Source organism: Cyrtonyx montezumae, unplaced genomic scaffold (assembly GCF_038088225.1).
Source record: "Cyrtonyx montezumae isolate F1298 unplaced genomic scaffold, pur_monq_1.0 scaffold_13, whole genome shotgun sequence".
NCBI lineage: Eukaryota > Metazoa > Chordata > Aves > Galliformes > Odontophoridae > Cyrtonyx > Cyrtonyx montezumae.
Window position 1 is genome coordinate 19,441,804 of NW_027071859.1, and position 12,663 is coordinate 19,454,466.

A 12,663-nucleotide genomic window follows, 5' to 3' on the forward strand; every position below is an offset into this window, starting at 1 on the left:
GCTTTCCAGAAAAGGAGACCTTGTCATAGTTTCATGAAATACAGGGGATCATTTAGTTTGCCAAGGAAATGTCCTTGTGTTGTATTGTTAAATAGGTGTGGGTTTTAGCTCAGTGACTTCAGTTAGGTGAAAGCATACTAATTCCTGAAAAATCTGTGAAGCTGTTACAGGTTTCCCTAGGGTCTTGAAGGTCATTACCTTGGTGCTCCATGGAGATACACACACTGATAGGTGACTTTTCAGACTCTGTGTGGATGTCACATGGAGAGACAGAGGGAAAACTGGGTTCTGACACACAATGTTGTCCTGAGAATGCTGAATTCGTTTGGTGAAAGCATCCAGAGGGTCTTTGCAGTCTCTTGTATTGCAAAGTAAAGTGGAAGTAAAATTAATCGTCTGGGAGCATTTTTACATATCTGATTTTGGTGACTCCCCCTTGTGTTTGCACGTGAAGAACATTTGCCAGCTAAGTCTTCAGATGTCTCTTCAGATTGGAAGAAAGCCCTTTCCGATGTCCCATGTGGGCTGGCTGCAGCTTTGAAGCATGTGGCTTGGTTATGGCAGCTGTTTTTGGCCAATATCAGGGCCAAGGCAGAGCTTCCTTTCTGCTCCATGACCAATGGAAGGAGGTGATGAGAAGGGATCTGATGCTAATAGACTGTAAGTTCTTAAGGAAACATTATCATTGCTCAGCTCGAGCCTGAGTACTCTGAGATGATAGGGTTTCTGGTAGAAGCTGTTAAAAGGATATCGTAAAACAGGATTTTGAAGTTTGGTTAATGAACTTTGGTCTAAGAACAGTTTTCATGAGTTCGCTTGAATTCCGTGGATGTACTTTTTTGACCTGTAGCTGAACCTCATGAGCAAAGAAGAGCTCCAAAGACACATTACAACAGTAAGTAAAACAAATGCTAAGAAAGACAGTATTATGCAACTTGAACTTGACAGACTGTATCGGTGACCTATGCCCCTTCAATGATCTGCATTAGCCAGAATTTGGGAGTAGCTGGACTCCTGCTGCCCTGTGTCTGGGAAGTTGTCCTGCTAAGCCTGTTAACCAAAGCCAGATGATTCATACCAGCTTCAAGCTGCCTGTACATTTAAGCAGACAATATTGATCTTTATTGTTAATGTAACAAGGTAGAAAAGGAGTTTATAAACAGAGGATTAACGTCGATGTTAACGCTGACATCTTCCTCCCCATTATTTTCTGAGATAATGGATATGGCAGACCTGGTGTGTATATTAAACTTTGCATGTCTAGTTAGTGTCCCATAGGCTGGAAAAAGAGCATGAGTAGGTGAGAAGCCAGATGAAACCCAGAATATTTCCAGTGTTTCCTGACAGGACATAACCATTATGTTCTAGCTTTTATATTTTTCTCTTGTCTCAAGTGATAGTTTCTGTAAAGTGTAGGTTTATAGATTGTTTCTTCAGAATACATTGAGGAGAAAATACAAATAGTAGTTAAATCTGTTTAATTTTAAACATGTGAACAGGTTGCCTGCACTACTTTGACAGCATTATTAGATGGCATTATCTTTGGGAGAAGTAGCCTGTTGCAGTGTGGCCAACAAGACAAATCACTCCCCAAAGCAGCATGCAGCTTCTGGGCCACACCTTGGCCGTTACCACTGAAGGAAGGAGGCTGAGCTGAAGTTTAAGGGAATGGAGTGCTTTTAGGTGCACAAAGCTCTGCTTTTAGGAGTGCTTCAATTTTGAGAGTGCTAGTTAAAGGGTTATTCAGCCCTGGCCTAATCATCCAGAAAACAGGCATCCTGGTGGAAAGATGTTGCATATTTCACACTTTGCTTTGGGTGAGTTCCAGCTCTTCTTACCGTGATAGACATTCTTTTATACCTGAACGATATGTGTTTTTATTCTATGGAAATGGGATCTTGTGGTTCACCTGTTTCAGCTTCCCCTATGATAAAATGATGCTTCTTGCCTCACTGCACAGCAAAGTCATTTCAGTGCAAGGTATTATCAGATGATGCAGTGGTTTCATGTTGCTAATTAAACAGACTGTATTAGAGAAATGCATGTTCCTCAAGTAATTAAACAAGAACTGGTTCAGTGTAAAAAGTAATCATATGGAAAAGGATGGAATAGATTTAAAAAGTGGAGAAATAAAGGCCAAGCTAGATTACGCTTTCTTGTGGAGATTTCCTTAGCAAATGATTCTTTTCACACAAATACATCTACTATGAGGATAAATAATTTTCTTAGAAAATCTTTATTTTTATATTTGTTTTTCTTTTTTTTTTCACATGGCATGTGCATCCTGTGCTTAACCAACATGCTTCTTCCTTCGTCTTCTGAAGAGGAATGCTTTATTTTTCCAGTGACTTGTTCTTCTGCAGTTTGATTTTACTAAAGCTCACTTCCTTTTTTTCCATATGCGTACTGTCCTTTTGGCAGCATGAGTTCAGTAATTCATACACACAGCAGCCCTGATTGAGCTCTGCTACACATATCACTGTCAGGTGCCATGTCACATCACCTTATTTTGAGGACTTAGCTTGCAGCTCATCCACAATGTTTACTGGTGAAATCTTGGTGGCAGAATCTTCAAACAGTTTTGAGGTGAGCTGTTTACATTGCTGAACAGCGTAATTCATATCAAACACCTTGTGTTATCATGTTGGATGATGCTTTGAGTTTTTAACTTAAAGGTTAATTTTTAGTACAGTGAGCAGTAGGTAAGACTTTCTGGTATTTGCAAATCTTTCCTGTTGTCTTCTTCCTGCAGTCTGTTTTCTTTGACTTGAACAGGCAGATTCATCATTCTTTTGACTTCAGTGTGGAGTTTGCTTTTCATCCAGCAGAGTAATGTCTGTTACCATGCTTGACAACAGAATCAGTATGTAATGCATGTATGACATATGAGAAAGGAGGTTTTGCTTACTTCCTCACTGTTTATTTGGAGAGAGCCAGTTAATTGGTGTGGTTTTGCTTTTGTTTCCTCCACTGGAAGTATTCCTTGTATGCATATGTACTTTTTGTTTGTTTGTCTTTGTGATTGCTCTCCATAGATGCCTTTATTGCTCACATTGTGGTCATATTTTGGACATGTGTATGAGCTTTGAGTAATTAGCAACATGCTTGTGCCCTGGGGGTGTCTATCTCCTGTAATGCCAGCTTAGCACAAGTGCATGTGATTGAGGAGTGATGACCTCTGGCTCCCATCTGCTTTCCAGGGAAAGAAGTGGAGGAGAGCCCACACGTGGTTTTGAATACACTGTCTTGGTTTAGACATTTTTTTTCCAGCAAAGCGGACACTTCCATCTGCGGGCCTGTACAAAAGGAGCTAATTTGTGGGTATTGGTGACCTGCTGGAAAAATGTGAGGAGCCCTGCTAAGGCATCTGCTCCTGCTGTGGATGAAGGCTCTCCATAGGCACTAACATTCCTGACCCCATGTCAGTTCCAGGACTGACTGCGACGCCAGTGAGTGAAAATGCTCCACAAGTGTTTCTGTAGCCTGGCTTTGTCCTTAGAGGTGACTGTATGGGCTTTGAAGAATGTGGAGATGTGTGCTTAAGAATGTCCTGAAAAAAAATTACACATGCATGCTCAAGAGGACATAAAGGTATTTATTAATGGACAACAGAAGTTAGAAAATCCTAGCATGAAAGTTGCTTGGATGATACAAGCCTGTGGAAACTTTGACTGCATGTTACTTCAGAGCTGTTGCAGTGGTGTTTCTAGTCTTGAGTCCTCTGCCCCTCTGCTGGTCCCAGCTCTGTCCTTGCTCTCCAGGCTCCTGCTTTCCAGCTGAGGGGTTCCCATGTGCCTGCCCTCCTCAGCCACTTGATAAGTGTGCTCCTTACATCACGTTCCTTCTTTCTGTTCTTTCCTGTCCATCTACTCTGCACATCACACACAAACCAGCTGGCTTACTTGTGCACCTTTTTCCCTGTGTGGGTGCTAAGTGGACTAATACAATGTGAGAGGCTCAAACTAAATACCAGAGCAAAAGTATACTTAAGTTCAGTTTTCTTTTCTGATACTGAAGAAGTCACAGTCACATGTGCAAGATATGAGTGGGTAGAAAATATTTTGTTGCTTGCTAGCTGTAAATGGAGTCTAATCCGTGCTGAAAAGCTGCCAGGTTATCCAGTGATGACCTGCTAACGCCCTTTAAAAGTTTGAGCTGAATATGAATCATCTGCAGCTTTTGAAAGATTTACAGGTTGGCCAAACTGGAAAACTTTTGCAGGAACAATTAAGGCTGTTCCTAGCATTTCTCAGGACAGACAAATGTCAAGCTCCTGTTAAAAATTTTACCTCAATTAAAAAGAGCTCTAGAGCCCACTCAGCTTTGAGTGTAGTCAGCATGGTGTGTCTGGGCCCAAATAACTAGCTTTACTGAAGTAATGATAATTTTAAAAGCAGTTGTAATGATTTTCCTTCATGAGACTCTGAAAAGGAATGGAGTTCACAGCTCCACCTTTGATAAGATGAGAATATTTGTATGATTATGTGTATTTTTTCTCTTCCTGCAGCTTTAGTATAAGTTCTGTCTTGAGGCTAGCTTTGAAAGAGCTGCTTATATACTTTACTCACGTGAGAGCTACAGTTTCTGGGAAAGTTTTCAGGTGGGACAGTAATTCTTTTTTCTTCAGGGATCGAGGTTTTTTAATATATATATTTGGGAATCAAGTCGACCTCTTTTTTAATATTCCTACTGAATGTTAATTTTGGGGGCCTTTCATTACTTTAATGAGGATATTCTGAGTTCTGTTCATTCTAATGAAGTGCAGTCTCTCAGAAAATATCAAAGTGCTAAAATCTGTTCATACCCATTTCTTGTTGCTATATGGTGTCTTTTATGCTTATATAAGTAACTGTACAGACTGGCTGTTGAGAAATAAGAGTCTGGAAAAGCAAACATCTTTAGTTTTAAATGAGGGCTAAAGAGGATATCTGTGGGATGCATCAAGGTGAAATAATATGCACATCAGTTGTTCAGCATGACTGTTTTGCTTTATCACATTTATTTTTTTTAAATACAGAGAAGTTTTACTATGACTGGTTTCAAGGACTACGCTCATTATATGTCTTCTTTCAATCTCTAAAGGTACTTCTAAAATCTTAAAACAAACATTCTCATAAACAAGTATTTGATTGTAGTATGTCTGTTTCCAAAGTTCCAAGTTTATTATTACAGAGTCCCAGACCAATGAGTTGTTCCTGCTTAGGATTCTTCTTTTATTATGGTATTCTATGGAAAAAGTTCAGTTGACTTCTTACAGACCATCTCCAGTTTACATGGTTTTGCTTCTTTTTTCTTTTTCCCCCCATGTTCACTGTATTCAGTATACAACAAAAACGTATACAGCAAGTGCTGTACTATTTTGTCTTAAGTCATGAAAATTATTGGTGAAGCTTCACTAGCTTCATCTCAGCTTTAAAATTAAGGTCCCTCTCAAACTTGTAACTATTTAGCTGTATTACATTCAACTATAAATAGTTTAAGGTAAATAAGTGGTAAAGCAGATGGTGCCAAGAATGTTTTGGAGTTGGCTGGACAAACAAAAATTGTTTAAATTTGCTTATGCCTCCACAGGTCTCTCTAAACAGAGTTTATTTTTAAAGTAAGCATAAGAACAAGTAGCTTCACTGAGTAACAAATGATAGAGAAGTCATAATTCCATTTGCTTTTTTTTTAATGATTATAATGGTATTTATACCTTTTTCTAATTCAAAATCTACGATTTCACACTTAACCTGAAGGAAAGTTTCTCACTTCCTATTTGTGCCTTTTTTCCCCCATGTTTTAAAACTGCAAATGTAGATTTTTAAGAAAGAGAGGTATTTCTCTGAAACATCTGCAGTGCAATTGCTGGAGAATAGTAATGGCATATGCTAAGAAGGTTTAATTCCTGTATTGTCACTGCTCTGGCTGGCATTTATAAAGTTAAGAATGTGAGCAGTAGCAAAAGGGCAAATTGTGTTATTTGAAGTAATTTCAGATGGATTTTGTAATGCTGATGGATCACCTTCTCCTTCCTCCTCTTTCCCCTCCCCCCCAGATTTTTCTGTAGTCACAGTTGCATGGAAATCATTTATTTTTTTGTTTGATAATCTTGATTTACACCTAAATGATTGGAAGAACTGGAGCAGTCTTTACAAGCATTAAGTTTTAAGCGGCATCTTTTTGGTAGCTCAGGTTTGACTGTTCTTTATGTCTTCCTAATTTATTGTAGAACTCCCCAAGAGCTGAAATATGTTTTAATGTGTGTGCTTTTTATGTAAGACAAACAACTGTAGAAACAGTACATGTTTTCAAAACTGTAGTTATTCAAAATATATATTTTTTGCATGATGTAATCTATGTTTATCTGTAGTGCTGAACAGTTCTTCACTTGAAGCAAAGGACAGTAACCTCCACCCTCAGTTTATTCTTACTATTAGAATACTTGATTTCCATCAAATGAAGCAGTATGCCCTTGAAATTAGAAGTTCAAAGGAGAGTATTTTTATGTATGAATCATTACTTTTAAAGGATTAAGGTTTATTTTCACACCTGCAGAATTAAAGAAATGTGGACGTGATTTAAAGCCACAGTGCAGTTTCAAAACTATCTGAAGGAAGGTTATTTGTTTCTAATTTGTCTCCAACCTGGCATTTCTAAATGTGTTTTATCTAAAAAGGGAATTTCTATTTTTACTTTTGTCTTTTTTCTCTCAGCCGTAACCCACGGCTGAGACATTTTAGATAATTTTTCTACCTTGTATTGCCTAAATATTGAGTTCTACCCCTTGTTTATTCCCAGTGCAAAGTAGATGTTGGTATATAAACAGTTTAGTGTTAGCAACTGTAACAGACAAAGATAGGTAAGACCTTTAAAAAATATTTTTTATCCAAGTTGCGATACTTAATTCTTATGCTAGATGTTTTTTCTTCCACATAAAATGAGTTAGTTGGTTTTTGTGGGAGATGGGTAGAAAAGTTGAAGGCAAGCTGCACATTATTTGACCAGTATTTGCTCCTGAGTCCTGAGTCATTCTTTTTGCTTTTAGTGTCTCAAATTACCTTTTTTACTGGTGGCAGTTCTTGTCTATCTCTGACAAATGACACTGTGCTGGACTTGTGTGCCTGGGGAATTACATCGGTGTGAAAATGCTGGAGTAGAGAATTGCCAGACATCTGATACCTAACTTACCTTCATGTCCCCTAAGGAAAAGAATGGATCCTGAAGGCTCTGTAACTGGCAGCCATAAAACTTCATGTTTCCTCCTAGGTGTCTGCGTGTCTGACATGGATATTTCTTAAATCCATGCTCTTTTGCTGATTTCTAGAACTGACCTCCAGTGAGCAGGTAGATTCAGTGCTCTAACTCGAGCCCTCCTCGTGGCAACACCCAAATTTCCACAGTAGCCAAATCCTGTAGAAATGATAAGAGCACATTTAACAAATTCCTCTGTCTTCTTCCGCTCAGTATATAAAATAAAGAAGAGCTCTCATGTGCTTATAGTGATTGCTGCTGATCTTCACTTTTGTAGTTCAGCAAGAGCAGTGGCAGGTGGCAGTGTATGCAGCTAAAAGTTGTGGTATTCTGTTATTTTCTTGCATCTGCTTACTTATCTGTCTCGTCTGGATGGCTAACCAATATTTCACATGCTGGTCATAAAAAAAAAAACAAACAAACAATCAAAAACATTCTACTTGGAAACCCCAAACTTTACTAAGTTTGAACTACTGAAACCAAGAGAGCAGCAACAAAACCCCTTCCTTTCATTATTCCTGTGACTGTTGAGCAGCAAGCAGTACAAAATCAAGTTGGGTGGATGCTGATGCAGGAGTGTGGTTGTCTTGAGTCGCTCGGAAGAGCTCTGTAGAGTTTTTTCATCTTTCTGAAAAAAAAAAAAAAAATGTTAATGGACAAAGGCAAATATGAAAAGCCCTAATCTAAAGGTTGGCTTCTTACCAAAGAATTTTAAAAAGCATCAAAATTAAATTAAATGTCCTGCTGCCTCAGCCTTAAACTGTGACAATAAATGCAGGATAACCCCTTTCTTGTTCCTTGATATTTTTGCAATTAGTTAACTTTCTGTCCTACAGAGAAACTGCATGAAAGATCTTGTTATTTGTTGCTGTGATAAAATATGCTGGCTCAGCCTGCCTGAAGAAACAGAAGCCTTGGCAAGAATGCTGATTACCATGACAATCTAAGCAGTCTAGAGTTGCAGATTGTGTGGCTTTTATTGTAAAGATACAAAACGGGTCCTGGATGATAGAAGAGCTGATAATATCATCCTGATTCAGGAGATCCAAGTGCCCTTGCAAGACTTTGTTTTTAATGGTGCGTTATCTGAAGAAGGGAGAGAACCATTAAAAACTTCATTTATATGTTTATAAAGTATTTGTGTATTTGCAGAGTTAAATATTTATTTTTGTTTTGTAGTTAGGTGTTACAACATTTTTAAGGCAGAGCTGAACTCCTGTATAAGAGTGTATAAGATTTGAGGAGGAGCTCAGGTGGAAGGGCAGCTGGGCCAAAGACTTTCCACGGATGATGTTTCTGTATGGAGACTTCTGATAAAGAGTGTTCACTGCAGGTGATAGACATCAGGTGGTCTAGGTGGGGGGATGAGGCCCTTATGTAAAACAGAGAGAGGCTTCCAAGTTTTTTGTCTTCCACCCCTGCAGCTACACAGGATCTCTAAGAGAAGCTCCAACAGGTATCCTGCAGTGCAAACACACAGTAAAAATAGTAGCAGATAATGCAGGGAAAAGTTTTAAGTCCTCATGAGTCTCTATACTCGTGCAGATAAGAACAGTAGTACCAAGGAAAAGGGCACAGCATCTCTTCCCACTCTCTAGGCTTGGATGGAGTGGTAAGTCTGTGCTATAAGGTATTCCTAAGAAAAGACAGAAATACTCCCAACACTTCCATGTCCCAGCCGTATTAGGGTGTAATGGTTTCAGCCATTTTCAAAGGTGAAAGCTGATATGTCAGTGCTCCCTTCACCAGAATGCACCTTGATGACTGAAATGAGTGGTAATGGGGTTAACAGGTTTAAACCAATGATCTTATGTAATGTGCAGAGTGGGGAAGGAACAGCATTGCTGTTCTTTAATGATGTACATGAGAAAGTCGTGGACTGGGATTCTGATTTAGAAGTCTGAATTAGAAAGGAGAAACGACTTGGTGTTCAAATGTCCCTGTACAACTGTTTATTTTCTATTGCTTTCCTAGTAATTTTATTGTTTATATCAGAGGATTTGTTGAAAACTGCTTGAGTTCACCAGATCCAGTTTTGTTCCAGTGACCCAGCACTCTCAGGCATTGCTGTATGAGCTCCATTTGTAGCATACAGCACCTGCTGCTCATGTGAAATCATTATTAAGAATAGAAACACTTTTAACTAAAGTCTGCCTTTCTGTACAGTTCTAGATCATGAACCCAAAGCTGTTGGTACAAATGATGAAGATGAGGATGAGGGTGAGCAGTTTGACTTTGACAGTGGGGATGAGATACCAGAAGCGGACAGACAAGCCCTTGTGCCACCTGCTCCTGATCCTGGGTGTGACACAGAGCACCAAGAAGCTAATGTCACAGGTGGGTCAGACCGATGGGCTCTGCCTCCATTAGGCTAAGAATCAGGATTGATGATAGAATGAAATATATATGTAAAAAGTCTATAGCTCTAAGTCCAGGTGGAGGCTGTTGATAAGTGGCATCCACCAGGAGTCTATCTTGGAATTGGTGCTCTTCAGCATCTTTATCACTGACACAGACAATGAGATTGAGTGTACCCTCAGGAAGTTTTCATATGACACCAAGATGAGTGGTGTAGCTGACATAGTAGAAGGGATACCGTCCAGAGGGTCCTGGACAGGATTGAAAAGTGGACCTGTGTGAATCTAATGAAATTCAACAAGGCCAAAAGCAATGTGTTGCACTTGGATCAGGGCAGTCCCAGGTTACGTATACAGACAGGGAGCAGCCCTGCAGAGAAGGACTTGGGAATTCTGGTGGATAAAAAGCCAGACACAAGTCAACAATCCTTTTGCAGCCTGAAACACCAGCTGTATCCTTCAGTGCATCAGAAGGGAGGTGACCAGCTGGGAAGGGGAGGTTATTGTTTCTCTCTGCTCTGCCCTTGTGAGGACCTACCTGGAGTACTGCGTTCAGGCCTGGGGCCTCCTGCACAAGAAAGATGAGGAACTATTGTGGCGGGTCCAGAGGAGGCACAGAGATGATCAAAGGACTCTCCTGTGAAGAAGATTGAGGGAGCTGGCTTGTTTAGCTTGGAGAAGGGAAAGCTTTGGGGAGACTTCATTGTGGGCATCCAGTACTTGAGAGAAGCTTGTAAGCAGGAGAGAGATGGACCTTCTACACAGGCAGATAGTGATAGGACAAGGGGGAATGATTTTAATCTAAAAATGGTGAGATTTAGGTTAGATGTTTACTCAGAGGGTGTTCAGGGTCTAGAACAGGTTTCCCATAAAAGCTGTGTGCACCATTCCTGGTGGTGTTCAAGAGCAGATGGGCAGCCTGATCTACTTGCTGTCATTTCTGCCCATGGCAGTGGAGTTTGAACAAAACAATTTTTAAAGTCTTTTCCAACCCAATCCAACCATAATTCCATGATATGAAGAGCAATTGTGCACGTTTTGATTATTTGTGCTAACTATGCTTGTGGTAGATTTGATAGGGCAAAGAATGAATGTATGCAGTTTGTGCAGGGTTTCCCGTCCACATCCAATACAAAGCAATGGTCTCAGTCAAAGTGCCATGCTACAAGATAACTTTGCCCCCGCAACTATAATAGTTGCAGATGAATCTAGATGAGCTGCTTTCATAGCTAAGCTTACTGGTTGCTGATCTTAAGGTGATATGCATTAAAAAATGAAGTCAGAATGTCAGAATTTTGTTCATAACAGAAGTCTTACTTTTTTGAAGATAAAAACATTATTTTACAACACTTGCAGATGTTTTCAATCCTGAGATATGTTCTGGAGATTACTGTATTCTGCTCAAATTGGCAGCAGATGATTTTGCTGACTTTGATCCAGTTTCCTTTCGTCAACAGATATTGTGCTCATGGCAATAAGAGATAAATAAGTAATCAGTTGATTGTGTAGTTTGACAACTTGGAACTTAAATGTGCCTTTTCCCTGAAAAATTCTTGCTCGCTTGCAAAGTCATGCTTACAGCTGAAAAACTTCCGATCACTTGGGATCCAGTTCCGTAGCTTACTTCAAAATGGACCTTAGTTCCACTGCATTTTTTGTTCCCTAGAGGTACCAGGAGAAAGAGAGTTGTTTTTTTTGTTTTTTTTTTCAAGAAGGAAAACTTGGAAAGCTATTTTCTTTCCCTTTTTCTTAGCTGAGCATTTTCAGCTCCCTGAAGAGTGTCTCTCCAGTGAGCATTTTCTTTGTTCATGGCTGTTCCTGAAATGTTTCTTACATGTGTGTATATAGAGGATAAAAATTCCACTGGAATCTGACTTCAGACTTAGGGCTTAAGGCTGTTTGCAGCTATGGTCTTATTGCAAGCAAGAAGGTATCCTGGTAACCCGTCAGAAGCCTGCTTATTCAGTATTTAGGATCAAGTTATTCCTTTTCATAGGCATTCTTGTAGCTTAGTTGTTTCGCTGCTCTTGCATTCCTTATCTACAGAATGGGGAGGAGAGCCCCACAGTGTGGGAATTTTGAGTCGTAGATTGTGTTAATTGTATGTAAGGACATATAAATGTTTGGGATATTTGTAAAGACCAATATTAAGCAGCTTGAACAGGTACGAAAAATAAAACCTTGTTTAATTTTTCATCTAAAGGAGCAGATAACCTAGAAAAAAGTGAGAAGCTACAAGCATCAGAACCTTCTGCAGAAGATACTCCACGGAAAGTAAATCCCTACTCTGTCATAAATATTTCCCCAATGCAAGAAAAGGATCCATCCTCCTCACCAGATCCAAGTCCTCAAGATGAGCCTTCTAGTCCAAACATGACTGTTGGATATTCTGTCCCTGTGCCTTGTGGCTATGCTGTGCCATCCAATTTACCTTTGATACTGCCAGCATACTCCAGTCCTGTCATAATACGTAGTGTTTCTGTGGATGAGGAAGGTACAGTATTTTTGCAACTTTATTTGAAGGGGAAATCCTTGTTTAACTTGAGATACTTGTGCTGTTTTGTAAATGCTTATGTGGCATTCAGCCTTGTCATCTCTGGGAGATTTGTGACAAAATAGAAGAATAACTTCGTCACGGAGTAGGAGCTAATTTTTAGCTGGACTTAATAGGTAAATATCAGCTCATTTGGAAAATGCACACAAATTTTGAATAACAACAGGAAAAAAACACATTCTAATGGGACTCTGCTTTCTTCATTAGGATTGAAATAGCTAAGTTAAGATGCATGAGGAAAACAAAAAGTGAATAAACTCTAAAATCAATTATTCCTCAACATTTTTACATCTGTGATACTTGGACTTTGTTTTTGCTGGCAAAATATTGCAGGATAAAGACCAAGTTGAGACTCCTGTCTTGTCTTTACCATTAAAAATGATTAATGCTGATTCCCTTCTAATGTCATGAAATCATTTCCAGAGTCATGATTAAGTATTCAAGCCAGATGGTTTATTCTCAAACTCTTAGAATGCTTGAACTAGATTCTAGCAGAATTCTGGTCTCTTCTACCTTTTC

At 39.3% G+C, this 12,663-nt stretch overlaps 1 protein-coding gene across 5 annotated transcripts in view; it reads left to right on the plus strand.

Moving 5' to 3' along the window:
* ARHGEF10 (Rho guanine nucleotide exchange factor 10) overlaps positions 1-12,663 on the plus strand; it is a 108,094-nt gene that overhangs the window by 18,076 nt on the left and 77,355 nt on the right. For 4 of the 5 annotated variants that reach the window (XM_065730771.1, XM_065730773.1, XM_065730774.1 and 1 more), the window contains exons 3-4: positions 9,400-9,570; positions 11,794-12,084. In XM_065730771.1, coding sequence (XP_065586843.1) covers positions 9,400-9,570; positions 11,794-12,084 — 462 coding nt within the window. The remainder of the gene's footprint in view (positions 1-9,399; positions 9,571-11,793; positions 12,085-12,663) is intronic. The other variant, XM_065730776.1, reaches the window with a different exon arrangement.